We start from the raw sequence: 14401 nt of genomic DNA, 5'->3' as shown, positions 1-14401 counted from the left end.
TTAGTAATGCTGAAAATAAATCCTAATAGCTTAGAGGCTTTGAAGATAGTAAACACGGGAGCTTCGGTTATGTGGCTGCGCCACATCAGTTTTACAGGAGGCATAATAACACAAAAAATTATTTGATGTATTCGAAATTACCCTTTCGGCGAAATGACCCTTTCGGCGAAACGACTTTCGGCGAAATGAGCTTTCGGCGAAATGGCATTCGGCGAAACGACATTCGGTGAAGTGGCCCATTCGGCGAAATGACCCTTTCGGCGAAATGACTTTCGGCGAAACGGCTTTCGGCGAAATGGCTTTCGGCGACATGACCGTGATCCAGTAAACACTATGTGCTCCTTGAAATTTTACATGGAACATGGAAGAACACCCAGGTCCTTAACAGAAGATGCGCGTTCGAGTATAGTTTGCGAAATATCATAGTCCAACTTGAATACAGACTTTTTGTGACTAAAGGAGATGACGGAGCATTCAAAGGCATTTCAAACCATTTTGTTGATGTTACACTAATTAGTTGGAACTCTGAGTCAGCTGCAGCTTTGATTATATGAAATATTTTAAAGTCATCGGCGAACGATGGTTTCATTTCACTTGATCGAAACGTTTGGATCGTTGAGATACAATAAAAATATAAGCGGTCCAAGTTGACTTCCGCGAGGAACTCTAAAGGCAGCAGCAAATGGTGAGATTGTATAGTCTCCTATTTTCAGTATCGTTTCACGACCAGTTAGATATGATCGAAGCCTATTCCAAAATTATCCAATAAATCGCAGTCTACTTAACTTGGAGATCGTTATGTGATGATTGATTTTGTCGAACGCAGCTGAGAAATCGGTGTACACTGAGGTACCTTTAATGCGTTTTTTTACGAAGCTTTTTTACGCGTATTTCCGAAGTTGCGAGGTTTTATTGTTTTGTCTTAGAAATGCATGAAACGTGGAAGTGTAGTGTTATTTCATTTTTTTTAAGTTAACTCTCTGACACTTTTCGACAATTTTAGATTTAAAAAAATATATTTTTTTAGACTTTTCATGTATTTCTAAGACATTTGGCATAAAAAAATGTCGATTTCAGAAATCTCAAACTTTTCTAACGTCCTAAGTCGATTTTCACATTTTTTTTTGAGATTGCACCAGATTCTTCAATTTTGCGGTTTTTTCTGCGCAGATTTCCGAAGTAACGAGGTCTCAAATTCCCAAAGTCGATTTTCACAAAAAAATTGTTTTTTTCGAGATCCCACCAGATCTGCACGTTTCATGCATTTCTAAGAAACTAGCCATAAAAAATTATTCCATTTTGAGGTTTTTTTACGCGGATTTCCGAAGTTACGCGTTTTTTTTTTGCGCAATTTTTTTATGCAGTTCGTATCTCCCCGCGTAAAAAGAGACCTCAGTGTATATAGAATCTACTTGTAGTCGTGCTTGCAAATAACGTATAATGAAGGAAGTGTAGGTTTGAGGAAGTTGAACGGTAGTTGGATATTTTTATAAACTGGAAGCACATAGTATTTCTTCCGTATTTCACGAAAAATTCCAGAACGCAAAGAGCAATTGAAAATGTTGGATAGTGGAGCCAACAAACTATTTAAACAATTTATTTTCACCACGGATGGAATCCCGTCGGGTCCAGCACTAGATAAACGTCTTTAACTTTCTTTTGTTCGTTTCTTTTCCTATCAAACTCGAGATCGGAGAGCATAAAATCGAAGTTTTATCTACTGAAGAAACTATTTGCTAGAGTCGCCTCCTTGTCAATTTTGGATTTACCAAAGTGAAAATTCATCAATTCAGCCAACTCGACCAATTGCTGAAACGTTCGCCCATCTTTAGTTTTAGATCTTCATTAAACTTGTTTTTGAACAAATGATTCACAGATGTGAAACGATGTTTCTTGAAATTCGCACCATCGTATCAAATCTGAGCAGAAACCGCGCGAAATTCGCAAAAATCGCGAAATACGCGAAAACCGCGAAATCCGCGCGACCGTAACAACCCTGTAAATCAATCCGCTTCGCGGCAAAGGCTCACCATAATTTGCCGGGTTGTGATAGCTGGGACATTCCAGTCCCAGAGAGGCCAGAAACGGAACCAGTCCATTCACGAGCCCCTGGTAGATGCATTGGCCTTCCGCCAGCACATACAAGTTGTCAAACATTTCGAATATCCTCGCCGACGGTTGGTGGATGGTACAGACGATGGTCCGACCGCCGCGAGCCAACGATTTCAGCAGATAGATCAACTGCGAACAGGTCGCACTGTCCAGGCCGCTGGTTGGTTCGTCGAAAAACATGACCGGTGGGTTGTTCACGAGTTCTAAGGCGATCGATAGCCGCTTGCGCTGACCACCGGAAAGATTCAGCGCCAGGGTGTTGGCCGCCTCCAGCAATCCCAGCGTGTCGATGATTTCCTCGACGATTTCCCGTTTCAGATCGTCCGAAATGTCCTTGCCGAGTTTCAGGTTGGCGGATACCATCATCGCTTCCCGTACCGTCAGGTACGGCAATAACCGATCATCCTGCATGATGTAGCAGGACAGTTTGCGAAATTTGCGCAGGTTCCGTGCCTTGCCGTTGATTAGCACCGAACCAATCAGGTGGGATGTTCTGAAACCGAAATTACTCAAATTATGAACTCCGTCCGTAAACGTTATCCCCTCAACTACTCACTTGTATCCGGCGAGAATGTTCATGAGTGTACTTTTGCCGGCCCCGGACGGTCCCATGATGGCGGTTAGCTCGCCGGAGCGAAACTTCCCATCGATGCCCTTGAGTATTGTCTTGTAGCTGCGCTTGGTGCCCTCCGATACCGAATAGGCCAGCTCGTTGAACGCGATATCGATCGGAGGTCTCTTTGGTAGATGTGTGAGTGACACCTGCAATTAGGAAGAGCAAAAAACAAAACAATCACTAATCCGGTTGGTTGTGACTCTACAGGTCGATAAGCTAGTTTTAATGAATGAATTGTGCTGTTTATCAGTGCAGATAACCGTCAGCTGTGGCAATTAAAACGCCCAGATTGGAACGCAAACGGTTATACAATCTCTCTTGATCCATTCGAGTTATTTTCAAACAGTACCAACAATGACTTCCTCAACGGCATTGTCTAATCAGAGAATTTCAAATCGTGACTTTTTAATGTTTCGAAAAAACGTTTCCATTGGTTGGTGTTGATGTCCAGCTTTCCGGGGGGGGATTTTGGTAAAAGTCTCAAAATGACACAATTACATTGAGTCAAACTGTGACTATTTATCAAACAGCAATTCAAGGCTGACTGGATTGAATTATGCTAGAGGGGATTGAATATCAACACAAACGTGGAATTTGCAAAATTCCATTAGGTTTTTGTCTTCCTGGTTTTTTTTTTGTTTTTTCTTTGACCATTTGTGAAATCCTACTTTTGTTGATTTTCAAACTAAGCTTTCAACATTTTTTTCCTTCGTATATTTTATAGCGTATCCAACTTCTTCTTTGACAAAAGTGACTTTTCAAATAATCAGTCTTGAGTCAAATTGGTCTCTCCATCCGTGCAAATCAATTGTTGTACTGAACGTGTGAACACGTGTGCCAAATTTCTAGATGAAGAAACTTTTTAAATTAATAAACTCATTGAAATATTCATCGGGCGTTTTTGGTTTACTAGATAATTTGGCACTTGAAATCTTTCTTAAACATTCGTTTAACACTAAAACAAAAACTCACCATGCCTTTTTTCTGGCCATTTTCACTGCTGTTTAGAACCTTTCTCACTAGCCCGTGAGTCAGGTTTGATTCCTTGGTTTGACCGTTTGTCATGATGGATCCATTGCAGAGAGCTCCTTGAGAGTTTCTGTGGAAAGAGGAAAGCAACATGTTATTTTTTTGTTGGTGACAGTTTATGTTTGATTTTCAATATGGGGCACCTTTTCAAAATTCACTCTGAACAGGAATGAGTAGAACTTAATCGTGAACTTCTCTTGTTGTATTCAAGGCAGCAGCATAATTTCTTCGCCTTAGTATCGGAAATATGTTCAGCAATTTATGATAAAACATCCAAAAATAACTCGAAGTTTTCTAAAATTTGTGGTATGAACGAGCATTGAGGAGAAATTTGGTGCCAAAATAAGGCGCGCAAAATTTCAACCACATGGATTGAACGAATAATCGCACAAAGCGTATCGCGCAAAACCGACACATAGAAATACGGAGGATTTTCGAGTGTTTGAGTGCTGAGGGAGACATATTTGTGCATGTTGTTTTAAACGGTCGATTCAGTCATTCAAATTATAACCAAAATGCTCTTATAATAAAAATTTTCGCCTGTAACGAAATTGTTCATTCTTTTTTACAGATCAAAATCTTTGGCATGAGCTGTGTACTGTTCATTCGGATCATAAGCGAGAGATGTGAATGCTAAGTGTGATACTTGTTGTGGTCGACTGATCACCTATACATCTATGTAACTCTTTAAAAATGCTTAAACACTTAAATAATCCATGAGTGGAAGAATCCGTTCCGTTATTATGAATCTCATAAAATGTTATTTTTAATATTTTCATGAATTCCGAGTTTTCAAATTTAATTTCAGGAATTTTTGTTTTTTGAATCCTCTTATTTCCAGTATTTTTTGTAAAGTCGTTTTTGTACAGTTTATTTTTTATTGTCATTTTTGTACTGTCTCTTTTGTAATGTTTTTTTGTACTGTCTTTTTTTGTACCTTCCATAAATGTAATTCTATTATTTTTTGCAATAAATAGGTATAGAATTCGCTCGAAGTAAAGAATAATTCTCTTTTTCGTACAGCTTTTTTGTACTGTCTTTTTTGTACTTTCTTTTTAATACTGTTTTTTAGGACTGTTTTTTATTACATTTTTTGTACTGTCTATTTTCATAATGTATATTTTGTTCTGTCTTTTCGTACCACATTTTCGTACTGTTCATTCTTGTACCGTCTTCTTTGTACTGTCCTTTTTGTACTTGTGTCTTTTTCTAGTTTTGTGTTGTCTATTTTTATACTGTCTATTTTATACTACTTTATATATTTTTTAAATGTTTATTTTAGTACTGTCTTTTTTGTACAGTTTGTTTTTGTATTGTCATTTTTGTACTGTCTCTTATGTACTGTTTTTTTTGTACTGTTTTTTTTTGTACTGTCTTTTTTTGTACTGTCTTTTTTGTTTATTTGGTACTGTCTATTTTTTTCTGTCTTTTTGTAATATCTTTTTGTACTGTTGATTTTTGTACGGTCTTCTTTGTACTGTTCTTTTTGTACTGTCTTGTTTGTATTGTCTTTGTTATGTACATTCATTTTCGTACTGTCTTTTTTGTACTGTTTTATCTGTACTTTTTTTTTACAGTCATTTTGGTACTGTCGTTGTTATACTGTTTTATTTGAACTGTTTATTCAGTACTGTCTTTTTTGGACCGCCTTTTCGTACTGTCTTTTTTTCTGTCTTTTGTTATTTATTTTCTGCACTGTCTATTTTGTATTGTCGTTTTCATATTGTGTTTTGTGTGCTGTCTTCGTTGTACTATCTTTTCTGTGCTGTCATTTTTGTACTGCATCTTTTGTACATTTTGAATTGTCGTTTTTGTGCTGTCTTTGTTGTACTGTCTTCTTGGTATTGTCCTTTTTGTACTGTTTATTTTGTACTGTCTGGTTTGTATTGTCTTTTTTTTGTGCTTTCATTTTCGTACTGTTTTTTTGTACTGTTTTATTTATACTGTCTTTTTTGTACAGTCATTTTTGTACTGTCGTTTTTATACTGTTTCATTTGAACTGTTTATTTAGTACTGTTTTTTTAGAGCCGCCTTTTTGTACTGTTTTTTTTTACTGTCTTTTGTTATGTATTTTTTGCACTGTCTATTTTGTATTGTCGTTTTTGTGCTGTCTTTTTTGTACTGTCTATTTTGTACTGTCTGTTTTGTACTGTTTTTTTGTACTGTAATTTTTTTACTGTCTCTTTTGTACTGCATTTTTTGAATCGTACTTTTTGTATTGTCTATTTGTACTGTCTTCATTGAGCCGTCTTTTTGTACAGTTTATTTCTGTACTGTTTTCTTTGTACTGCCCTTTTTGTACTGTATTTTCTATACTGTCTTTTTTGTACAGTCTATTTTGTATTGTCGTTTTAGTGCTATCTTTTTTGTACTGACTGTTTTGTATAGTTTTTTTTATTGTTCTGTCATTTATGTACTGTCTCTTTTGTACTGTTTTCTTGGACTGTCTTTTTTGTACTGTCACTTTTATACTTTATATTTTGCTTTGTCTTTTTTGTACCATCTTTTTGAACTGTTTTTTTGTACTGTCCTTTTTGTACTGTCTTTTTTGTTCTGTCATTTTTGTACGATCTCTTTTGTACTGTTTTTTGTCTTCTTTGTACTGTTATGTCTTATACTGTCTATAATGTTCTGCCTTTTTATACCATCTTTTTGTACTGTCTTCTTTGTACTGTATTTTTTGTACTGTTTATTTTGTACTGTCATTTATTATTCATGTTTTGGACTGTCTATTTTGTATTGCCGTTTTTTTATTGTGTTTTATGTACTGCCTTCTTTGTATTATCTTTTTTTTACTGTCATTTTTGTAATGTTGTTTTTGTACTGTCTATTGTTGTACTGTTTTTTTGTACTGTTTATTTTTGTACTGTCGTTTTTACTAGCTTTTTTTTTAGTACTGTCTTAATTATAATAGGAATTGGTTTTTTTCTTCTTCAAATGTTTCTCAATCAAGTATTATTTTTTGAAAACTTCATTTTCATCAAATAATACTTGATTGAAAATGTAATTGTTCCTAATTGGGTTAGTAACCATAAATCGATGACATACTGCAAGTAATCTGAGAAGCGAGGCTTACTTTTCATTAACTACTTGAATGAGGGAAGATATGTGAATATGGGGCTATAGTAAAGTGAAGAGCATGGAACCTTACATCAGTTATAATGAAATGAATTACTGTCATGCTCTTCGGAAACAATGTGGAGCATGAGGAGAAATAAAATTTTAAGCTCTCATAGCATGCCATGTTTTTCACGGTAAGTTTCAGCATTCGCGAATTACCGACAATGGTGTAAGTAAATGGAAATTTTCAGTACAGCCATTATAAATTTCACTGATCCCTTTCTGGCGGACCTAAAATCTACTGTTGGCGAACATGGAAAAAATGCGAAGTTTTTTCTCACGCATTCGCCAAGCATTTTGTATTTTACAATTCTTATATTCGATTTGTGGATATTCTTTAAAAATGCTATACAATTTGTTTTTTCGAGACGGGTTTGACAAGTAAGTTATTGAACCTACTGTCATATTAATTCCCAACTTAGGTTTGGAAATCCTAGATGACTAAAAACGATTCGATATTTGGATGTGTGGAAAAAGCATGTTAGTATTATTCGTATTCACGGCATTCAGTTATGTCTCTAACATTACCCTTCCGACTTTTTTCATGAGAAAAGATAAAAATTCGAACCAAAGCAATCTATGATGTCGGCGTTATTAATGGCGTTTTCGTTTGGAGTAAATCCTGACTAAGTTCTAACCCCTACAACTGTCAAATGTACAGATTTGACAGCTGTTGGGGCCGAAACTGGGTTACCTGCGGCTTCAGGCGAAACGACTTTGGTAGAGAAAAAATACTTTATTACACTGAACGACACAGTCATGCTAGTATTATGACTTCACTGACAAATGACTCTCGATCAGGATGCAAAAATAAAGTGACTGTCTAATGAGAGTTGGTTCTTGCACTATAAAGCACTAAATCACAAAAATCGAATACAATTTTGAACTTTGACAAAAAAAAACTCACTTCTTGAAAAATTTCAACACTTCGTTAAACCGTAGCACCGAAGTAAGTCTAGTGATGACCAGTGGTTTTTCATGGCAATCGCCATTTTCCAGATTAACCACATCCGTTAACATGATCTCAAGCAACACACCCTCTAAGCTAGCTAGTTTTCACTTCCTGCACGTTGGAACTCCGACATGCGACTGAACTGACAACTTGTCTCAGTAGAAAATAAAACGAAAAATACGCGCGCGCGCGTGGTTTTGCCAGACTAATCGGGTCACTGTTATGGGCTATCGGTACTAGTGACCCTAAATTGTACCGTCCACCGAATTTTTACACATGCCTGATAATCGCCCGGCAACATTTGATGAGCATAGTTTCCTAATCAGTACCAAAGCAAGCGAAATGTCGTCGGCGCACTCGAACCGATCCGGTTCAGGTGCTCTCGGAATTTCGTGATGGATGATGGCAAACTTTGGAACAAAGCGCTATCAATGGTCGATTTGTATCATTCATTTCGCTCGCTATATCAGTATCGTCGCGGGAGATAAGAACTGAAACATTACATTGTTGCAAAAACGTCAATCCAATTGTTTCAATTTGTTTTACTACACCTTCAATATATTGATCAAAGCAATTATGCAGACTGTCAATATTTTGGTTTGAGTGGGGTCCAATCAATAATCGATACAAAGGTATTTCGATTAGAAGGGTTGTTAACAGGTCTCGATTTGATATTTTTCAGTCCGTACGATTGCAAAGCTTGTCTGTGTTACAATTCATGTAAGGAACGCTAGTCGCTAGCATTGCTACATATTTGTATTCACATTCAGTGGCAATTTTTACAACGAGCTTCTGAAATTAGTGAGAACGTTTCATATGATCTGAATTTTGAATAGTACACAGAAACTCCGATTTTGTGTTCTACTCAAAGGGCCTATCGGGATCAGGATTATACTGCTGTTGTTCGAAAATATGTTACCCACTTCCGGCAACTGGTTGCCCAGAGTTTAATTATACAAACTAAAAAATTCTTTTATTCATTTTCAGCGTTTTTCAGTTCAATTCAAACTGAATAAAAGAAAAAAAATACTGTCAATCTTCGGTTTGATCGAATTCAAATTGCCGGGCCTTTTGGCACAGCCTCCTTGATTGCTATTCTCACTGCAGAACGCAAGTTTGCCTCTTTTCACAGTCTTTCTCACTCACTATCAAGAGTCTTTCTCATCTTCAGGTTCAGTTTCAGAGACATGTCAGATGTGGGGAGAGTTCATGTCTCGGACTTCAAAAACACTAATATAAGTTTTAAAAACTAAAACATAAATTTTTCCATTTTTCAAAAGGTTACTATAACGCATACGTTTAAAAATTGGTTGGTGGTTTGCTTGTGCTGCTAGTCCTATCACAAAGCAACGAAAATGAAGATTGTTAGTCACTTCGTGTCCTCCGAATTTTACCGATACGGATCCGTTTTGAAGAACGACAAAAGCGTCGAACGAAGGACTGGTGACGGCCGCTCGACAGTGATCGTGTGTCAGCAGACTAGAAATAAAAAGTGGGGGGGTAATGCCAGAGACATAATCGGATGATGTGAATAGTAATAAAAAGGATCGTTTAAGTTCTTCACCCGGTTGAGTGAATTTACCTCGAGTTCGAAGCTCATCAATCTGGTCCAAGTCCAGATTAAGATTCTGAAACTGAGCCTGATGTTACCATATTACTGGTTCAATTTCATATCCTGGACAAAAACCTTGATTCTGGCTCTGATTTCTGATCCTAAATTCCTGAAACTGAACTTTGTACTCGTCCTGAGCTTGCATTCTAAAAAATATGGACGCACTTTGATTTCGCTGTAAATAATTCACAAGTGTTAGATATTCAAATTTTATTCGATATACTAATAATATTAGACTACAACAACAGAATATTATTCTTAACATTTGCTACTTAGCCATTGTAGTCTAGCTGGCGCACCTTCTTGCGAACGTTCCGTACAGACTTCTTGGCGCCAAGTTTTGACACTTTTTCCAATCTTTTTGGAACTGTTGAATGGTTTCGGCTGTCGAGACATGTTTTCTAAGATGTGCCTTCGTTAATGCCCAAAATTCCTCAATTGGTCGAAGTTGTGGGCAATTTGGTGGATTCATGTCTTTTGGGACGAACGTGGCATTTTTGGTAGTATACCATTCTACCGTTGATTTCGAGTAGTGGCAAGAAGCAAGATCTGCCCAGAAGACAAATGGATCCTTGTGGTTTTGAATCATGGGTAGAAGTCGTTTTTGTAAACATTCCTTGATGCATATTTCGCTGTTCATTGAAGCAGTGGTGATGAAAGGTCTCGAAATCTTACCGCAGCTACAAATTGCTTGCCAAACCATAGCTTTCTTACCAAATTTTTCGACTTCAATCGATGTCTCGGACTGGTTTAACACTTGTCCTTCTCGCACCGTATAATATTGTGGTCCCTGCAAGGATTTGTAATCGAGTTTCACGTGAGTTTCGTCGTCCATGATTATGCAGTTCAAGTTTCCAGCACGAATTGTACAGCTTTCGAACCCTCGGCCTGATCGATGCTTCTTGTTTCGGACTACGTTTTGGTTGTTTCTGCTTCTTATAGGTTCGAAGATTCAAACGTTCTTTAGCACGAAGAACATTTGACTTCGAAGTGCCCACTTTTTTGGCCACATCCCGAACTGAAACCTCCTTCTTTTGCTCGATCGCCTTCAGTATACGTTTATCCAAATGAGGGTAAAATACCTTTTTTTCGACCCGTTTTCGGTTTATCCTCAAAGGTTTTATCCTCACCGAACTTCCTGATTGCATTTCGCACGGCTTTTTCACTTACTCCTTTCATTTTTGCTATCTTTCTCAGTGACAGTCCGCGTTCTGTGCACCATTTGTACACAATTTTACGACGTTGTTCTGCTGAAAGTACACGCATTTCGAAACAAACTAATGAAAACGAATAAACAACTGCACAAGTGAATAGAGAAGAGTGTAAACAACAGGACGCAGCCATAAAAGTTGACAGATTCTGAACCATTGCGAAATGGCAGCGGTTTTTGGTTGCGTCCATACTATCTGGGACAGTCTTTAGATGCTGGGCCTGGAACTGGCTTAGAGTCTGGACCTGAATTCTGAATTCTGACCCTGCATTTTGGACCTGAATATTGGACATGCATTCTGGTGTCGAATTCTGAAGCTGAGTTCTGCAACTACACTATCCTGAATTTGGACTCAGAATCTAGAGCCTTATTCTGGAATTATTTTAATTCTGGAGCTGAGGTTGGGCTGTTGATTTGAGAATTCGTGAGCAGTGTTCTGAACCAGAATTTTGAATTTGAATTCAGAAATCGGATACTGAAGCTTAATTCTAGACTTTAATTTTGGAGCTGGATTATGGAGCCGAGTTCTAAAACTTTGTTCTGGTATTATGGAACTGCTTTCTGGACCTGGATACGGAACTAGAATTCTGGTCCCAACACCAGACTTCTCGAGCTGAGATCGGTATCCGAATTTTCGACCGAATTCTGGATCTGAGTTTTTAACCCGAATTCTGGACCAGGATCTTAAACTATATTCTGGAACGAATCTGAATTCTAGATTTAAATCTGAGTTATGAAACTGGTCAGAATTTCAGAGCTGGAGCTATAATCTGGAAACGGATTCTAGAGCTGAGTTCTATATTTCAATTCGGTGAATGAATTTTGAAGCTGAATTCTGGTTTTGGATTCTGGACCTGGTATTTGTAAATTAATTGTAAAGAAGTATTCGGGACCTGGACTTAGAGTCAGGACCTGAGTTCTGGATCTGAGCCTGATCATAATTTCGGATTTGGACCAGGATTCTGAAACAAATTTTCGTACCTGGATTCTGGACCTGAATTTTGGACATGGATTCTGGAACCGAGTTCTAAATCTTTATTCTAGGTCGGGAATTTGGATTGAGAGCCTTGTTCGGGACTCGAATTTCGGACCTGGTTTCGGAACATGAATTCTGGACCTTAATTCTGGAGCTGAGGTTGGACTGTGGATTTTTGAACCGAATGCGGAACCTGTGTTCTGAATCTAAATTTTGAATTTGAACTCTTATTGTTGGATTCTAAAGCTTAATTCTAGACCTAAATTTCGGGCCTGAATTATGGAGTCGAATTCTAAAACTTTGTTCTCGGCCTGAATTACGATACTGATTTCTGGACCTAAAAACGGTATAAAAATGCTGAAGTTGGATTCTGGACTTGGTTCTGAACCGAGATTCTGGAACTGGATTCTGAACATGAATTCTAGACAGTATTCTGGAACGAACCTGGATTCTGCGACTGAACTCTGAGGCTGCATTCTCGACCTGGAATCTTGATCTGAACTCTGGAATTGGACCTGAATTATGGAACTGAATCAGAATTCCAGAGCTGGACCTGGAATCGGGAAATGGATTCTAGAGCTGAGTTCTATACTTCAATTGGGTAACTGATTTTTGAAGCTGAATTCTGGTTTTGCATTCTGGACCTGGATTTTGTAACTGAATTCAGAACCTGAATTCGGGAACTGAATTCTGAAGCCAGAAAAATTGCTTGTAGAACTGAATTCTGAACTTCAATTAGCGGGATTCTGGACTAGGATTTATTTTGGACCTGAATTCTAGAACTGGATTTTGGAACTGAGATCGGTATCTGCACGGAGAACCCTCCGATCATAAAATTGCGATATCGCAGTTTTTGATTTTTGCGATAGTTGATTTAACTAATTTATTTTTGATTCAACCAATATGGTTTTTGCTTTGCATATATTCATGTAGTTGAAAAATATGTTGTTTTGAATGCTGTCAAATGCCGGAGACAGTTGAAAGCAAAACAATAATTGCAATGCAAAATCAACAACTTTTTTAGTTGAAATCTGTACGTGTCGCTTCAAAATGTCAATGAAAACAACATCGATGGTTCAAGCGTTTGGTGAAATTGTGTTCATTTGATTTTAGAAATTTATGATTCCATAACAAGTGTTTATCTAACAGAGGTGTTGTGATAAAGTTAACCTTGTTTAAGATGAAAAAGATTTGGTGACAAATTAGAAAATGTTAATGAATGATCATCTCGTAATCTTTCAGGTATGCGCAAAAATTTTATGCTTCAAATTCGATCATTGATTTACTTCCAGCAGACTGTTTTACTTCCAGCTGTTTGATACCGATGATGATGTTCATGCATTAGCAATAAAACGCTTTTTGACATGAATTTAATCTATGAAGGTAACAGGAGCGAAGGGTTTCAAACACACAGAACGCGCTGCGATTGAATGGCGCGTTTGAATTGCCGTCGCAAAATTCCAATTCCCAGCGGTTGATGCACCCAAACTCATATAAATTGACTAAAATTTTCGCAAATCAATAACATTGTTCGAATTGATTCAACTATTTGCAATGTCTAAAACAAATAAAACCGATTTATTTTTCAACTAACAGAATTTTGTTTCAATAACAACACCAGTTATTTCAACTAAAATATTTGTTGAAATTGAAAGGTATGTGTCCTCACTAATTGACAGCATTTTATTTCAAACAGTTAAATTAGTTGTTTCAACCATCGTTTCTGTTAATCGAAAAACAAAAATGACAGTTTAGTTAAAACAACAATCGATTAGTTGTACCAAATTTTAACCAATCGAATTCAGAAAATCAACTAATATTCTGGTTGAAATGGGATCGCGGGTGGTTCCGTGTGAATTTCGGAACCGAGTTTTGAACTTATATCTGAATCTGAATTCATGATTTGAGTTCTGGACTGTATTTTGAAACGAGCCTGCGTTTTGCAACTGAAATCTAAAGCATTATTATTATTATTATTATTATTATTATTATTATTATTATTATTATTATTATTTCTATTATTATTATTGTTATTATTATATCGTTTATTTAACCCCTTAATCTGGAATGGAATTCTTGACCTGAAACTGGTTTCTGGACCTGCATTCTGGATTTGGATATGAATTAAGGAAGTGGATCAGAGCTAGAACAGGAATCTGGAACCGAATTCTATCACTGAGTTCTATACTTTGATTCGGGAGCAAAACTTTGAAGCATAATTCTGGAACTGAGTTAGGATTTGAGTTCCGAAACTGAATTCTTGACCAAGATGTTTAAACGAAACTCTGTACCTATATTCTGGATATGGATGTTATTGCACTTATGAGTCCAATACGGAACGTGAAAATAAGTAAGATAGTCATGTGTACTTTGTACAAACCTATGAAGTACCAGAACCCCTAAATGACTGTATTATGCAGCTAAATTCTAGATTTGGATCATGATTTATGGAACTGGAGCTGAATTTTGAATTCTTTATTTCGAATTTCTGATCCAGAAACCGAATTTTAGAACATAATTCTATACTTTGATTTAGAAATTGCATTCGGAACTGACTGCTGATATCGAGTGCTTGAACTGAATTCTGGACATGTACTCTTGACTGGGATTCTGGACTTCTTGAATTTTATTTTAAGATCTGAACCCAAATTCCGAATCTGGATTTTGGAACTGGTTTCTGTATTTAGATTCTGTACCGAGATTCTAGAATAAGGTTCTGTAACTAGAATCCAGACTGTATTCAGAAACGGACCTTGATTCTACAACTGCATTAT

At 36.9% G+C, this 14401-nt stretch overlaps 1 protein-coding gene across 5 annotated transcripts in view; it reads right to left on the bottom strand.

Moving 5' to 3' along the window:
- The window catches only part of LOC131432673 (ATP-binding cassette subfamily G member 4), a 114979-nt gene that overhangs the window by 19260 nt on the left and 81318 nt on the right, over positions 1-14401 (bottom strand). For all 5 annotated transcript variants that reach the window (XM_058599081.1, XM_058599080.1, XM_058599079.1 and 2 more), the window contains 3 exons: positions 3701-3827; positions 2669-2874; positions 2031-2605 (listed from right to left, as the gene is read on the bottom strand). In XM_058599081.1, coding sequence (XP_058455064.1) covers positions 2031-2605; positions 2669-2874; positions 3701-3827 — 908 coding nt within the window. The remainder of the gene's footprint in view (positions 1-2030; positions 2606-2668; positions 2875-3700; positions 3828-14401) is intronic.

This window comes from Malaya genurostris, chromosome 2 (assembly GCF_030247185.1).
Source record: "Malaya genurostris strain Urasoe2022 chromosome 2, Malgen_1.1, whole genome shotgun sequence".
Classification (NCBI taxonomy): Eukaryota; Metazoa; Arthropoda; class Insecta; order Diptera; family Culicidae; genus Malaya; species Malaya genurostris.
Note: the sequence above shows the minus strand (reverse complement) of the source record. Positions and strands in the feature narration are given on the sequence as shown.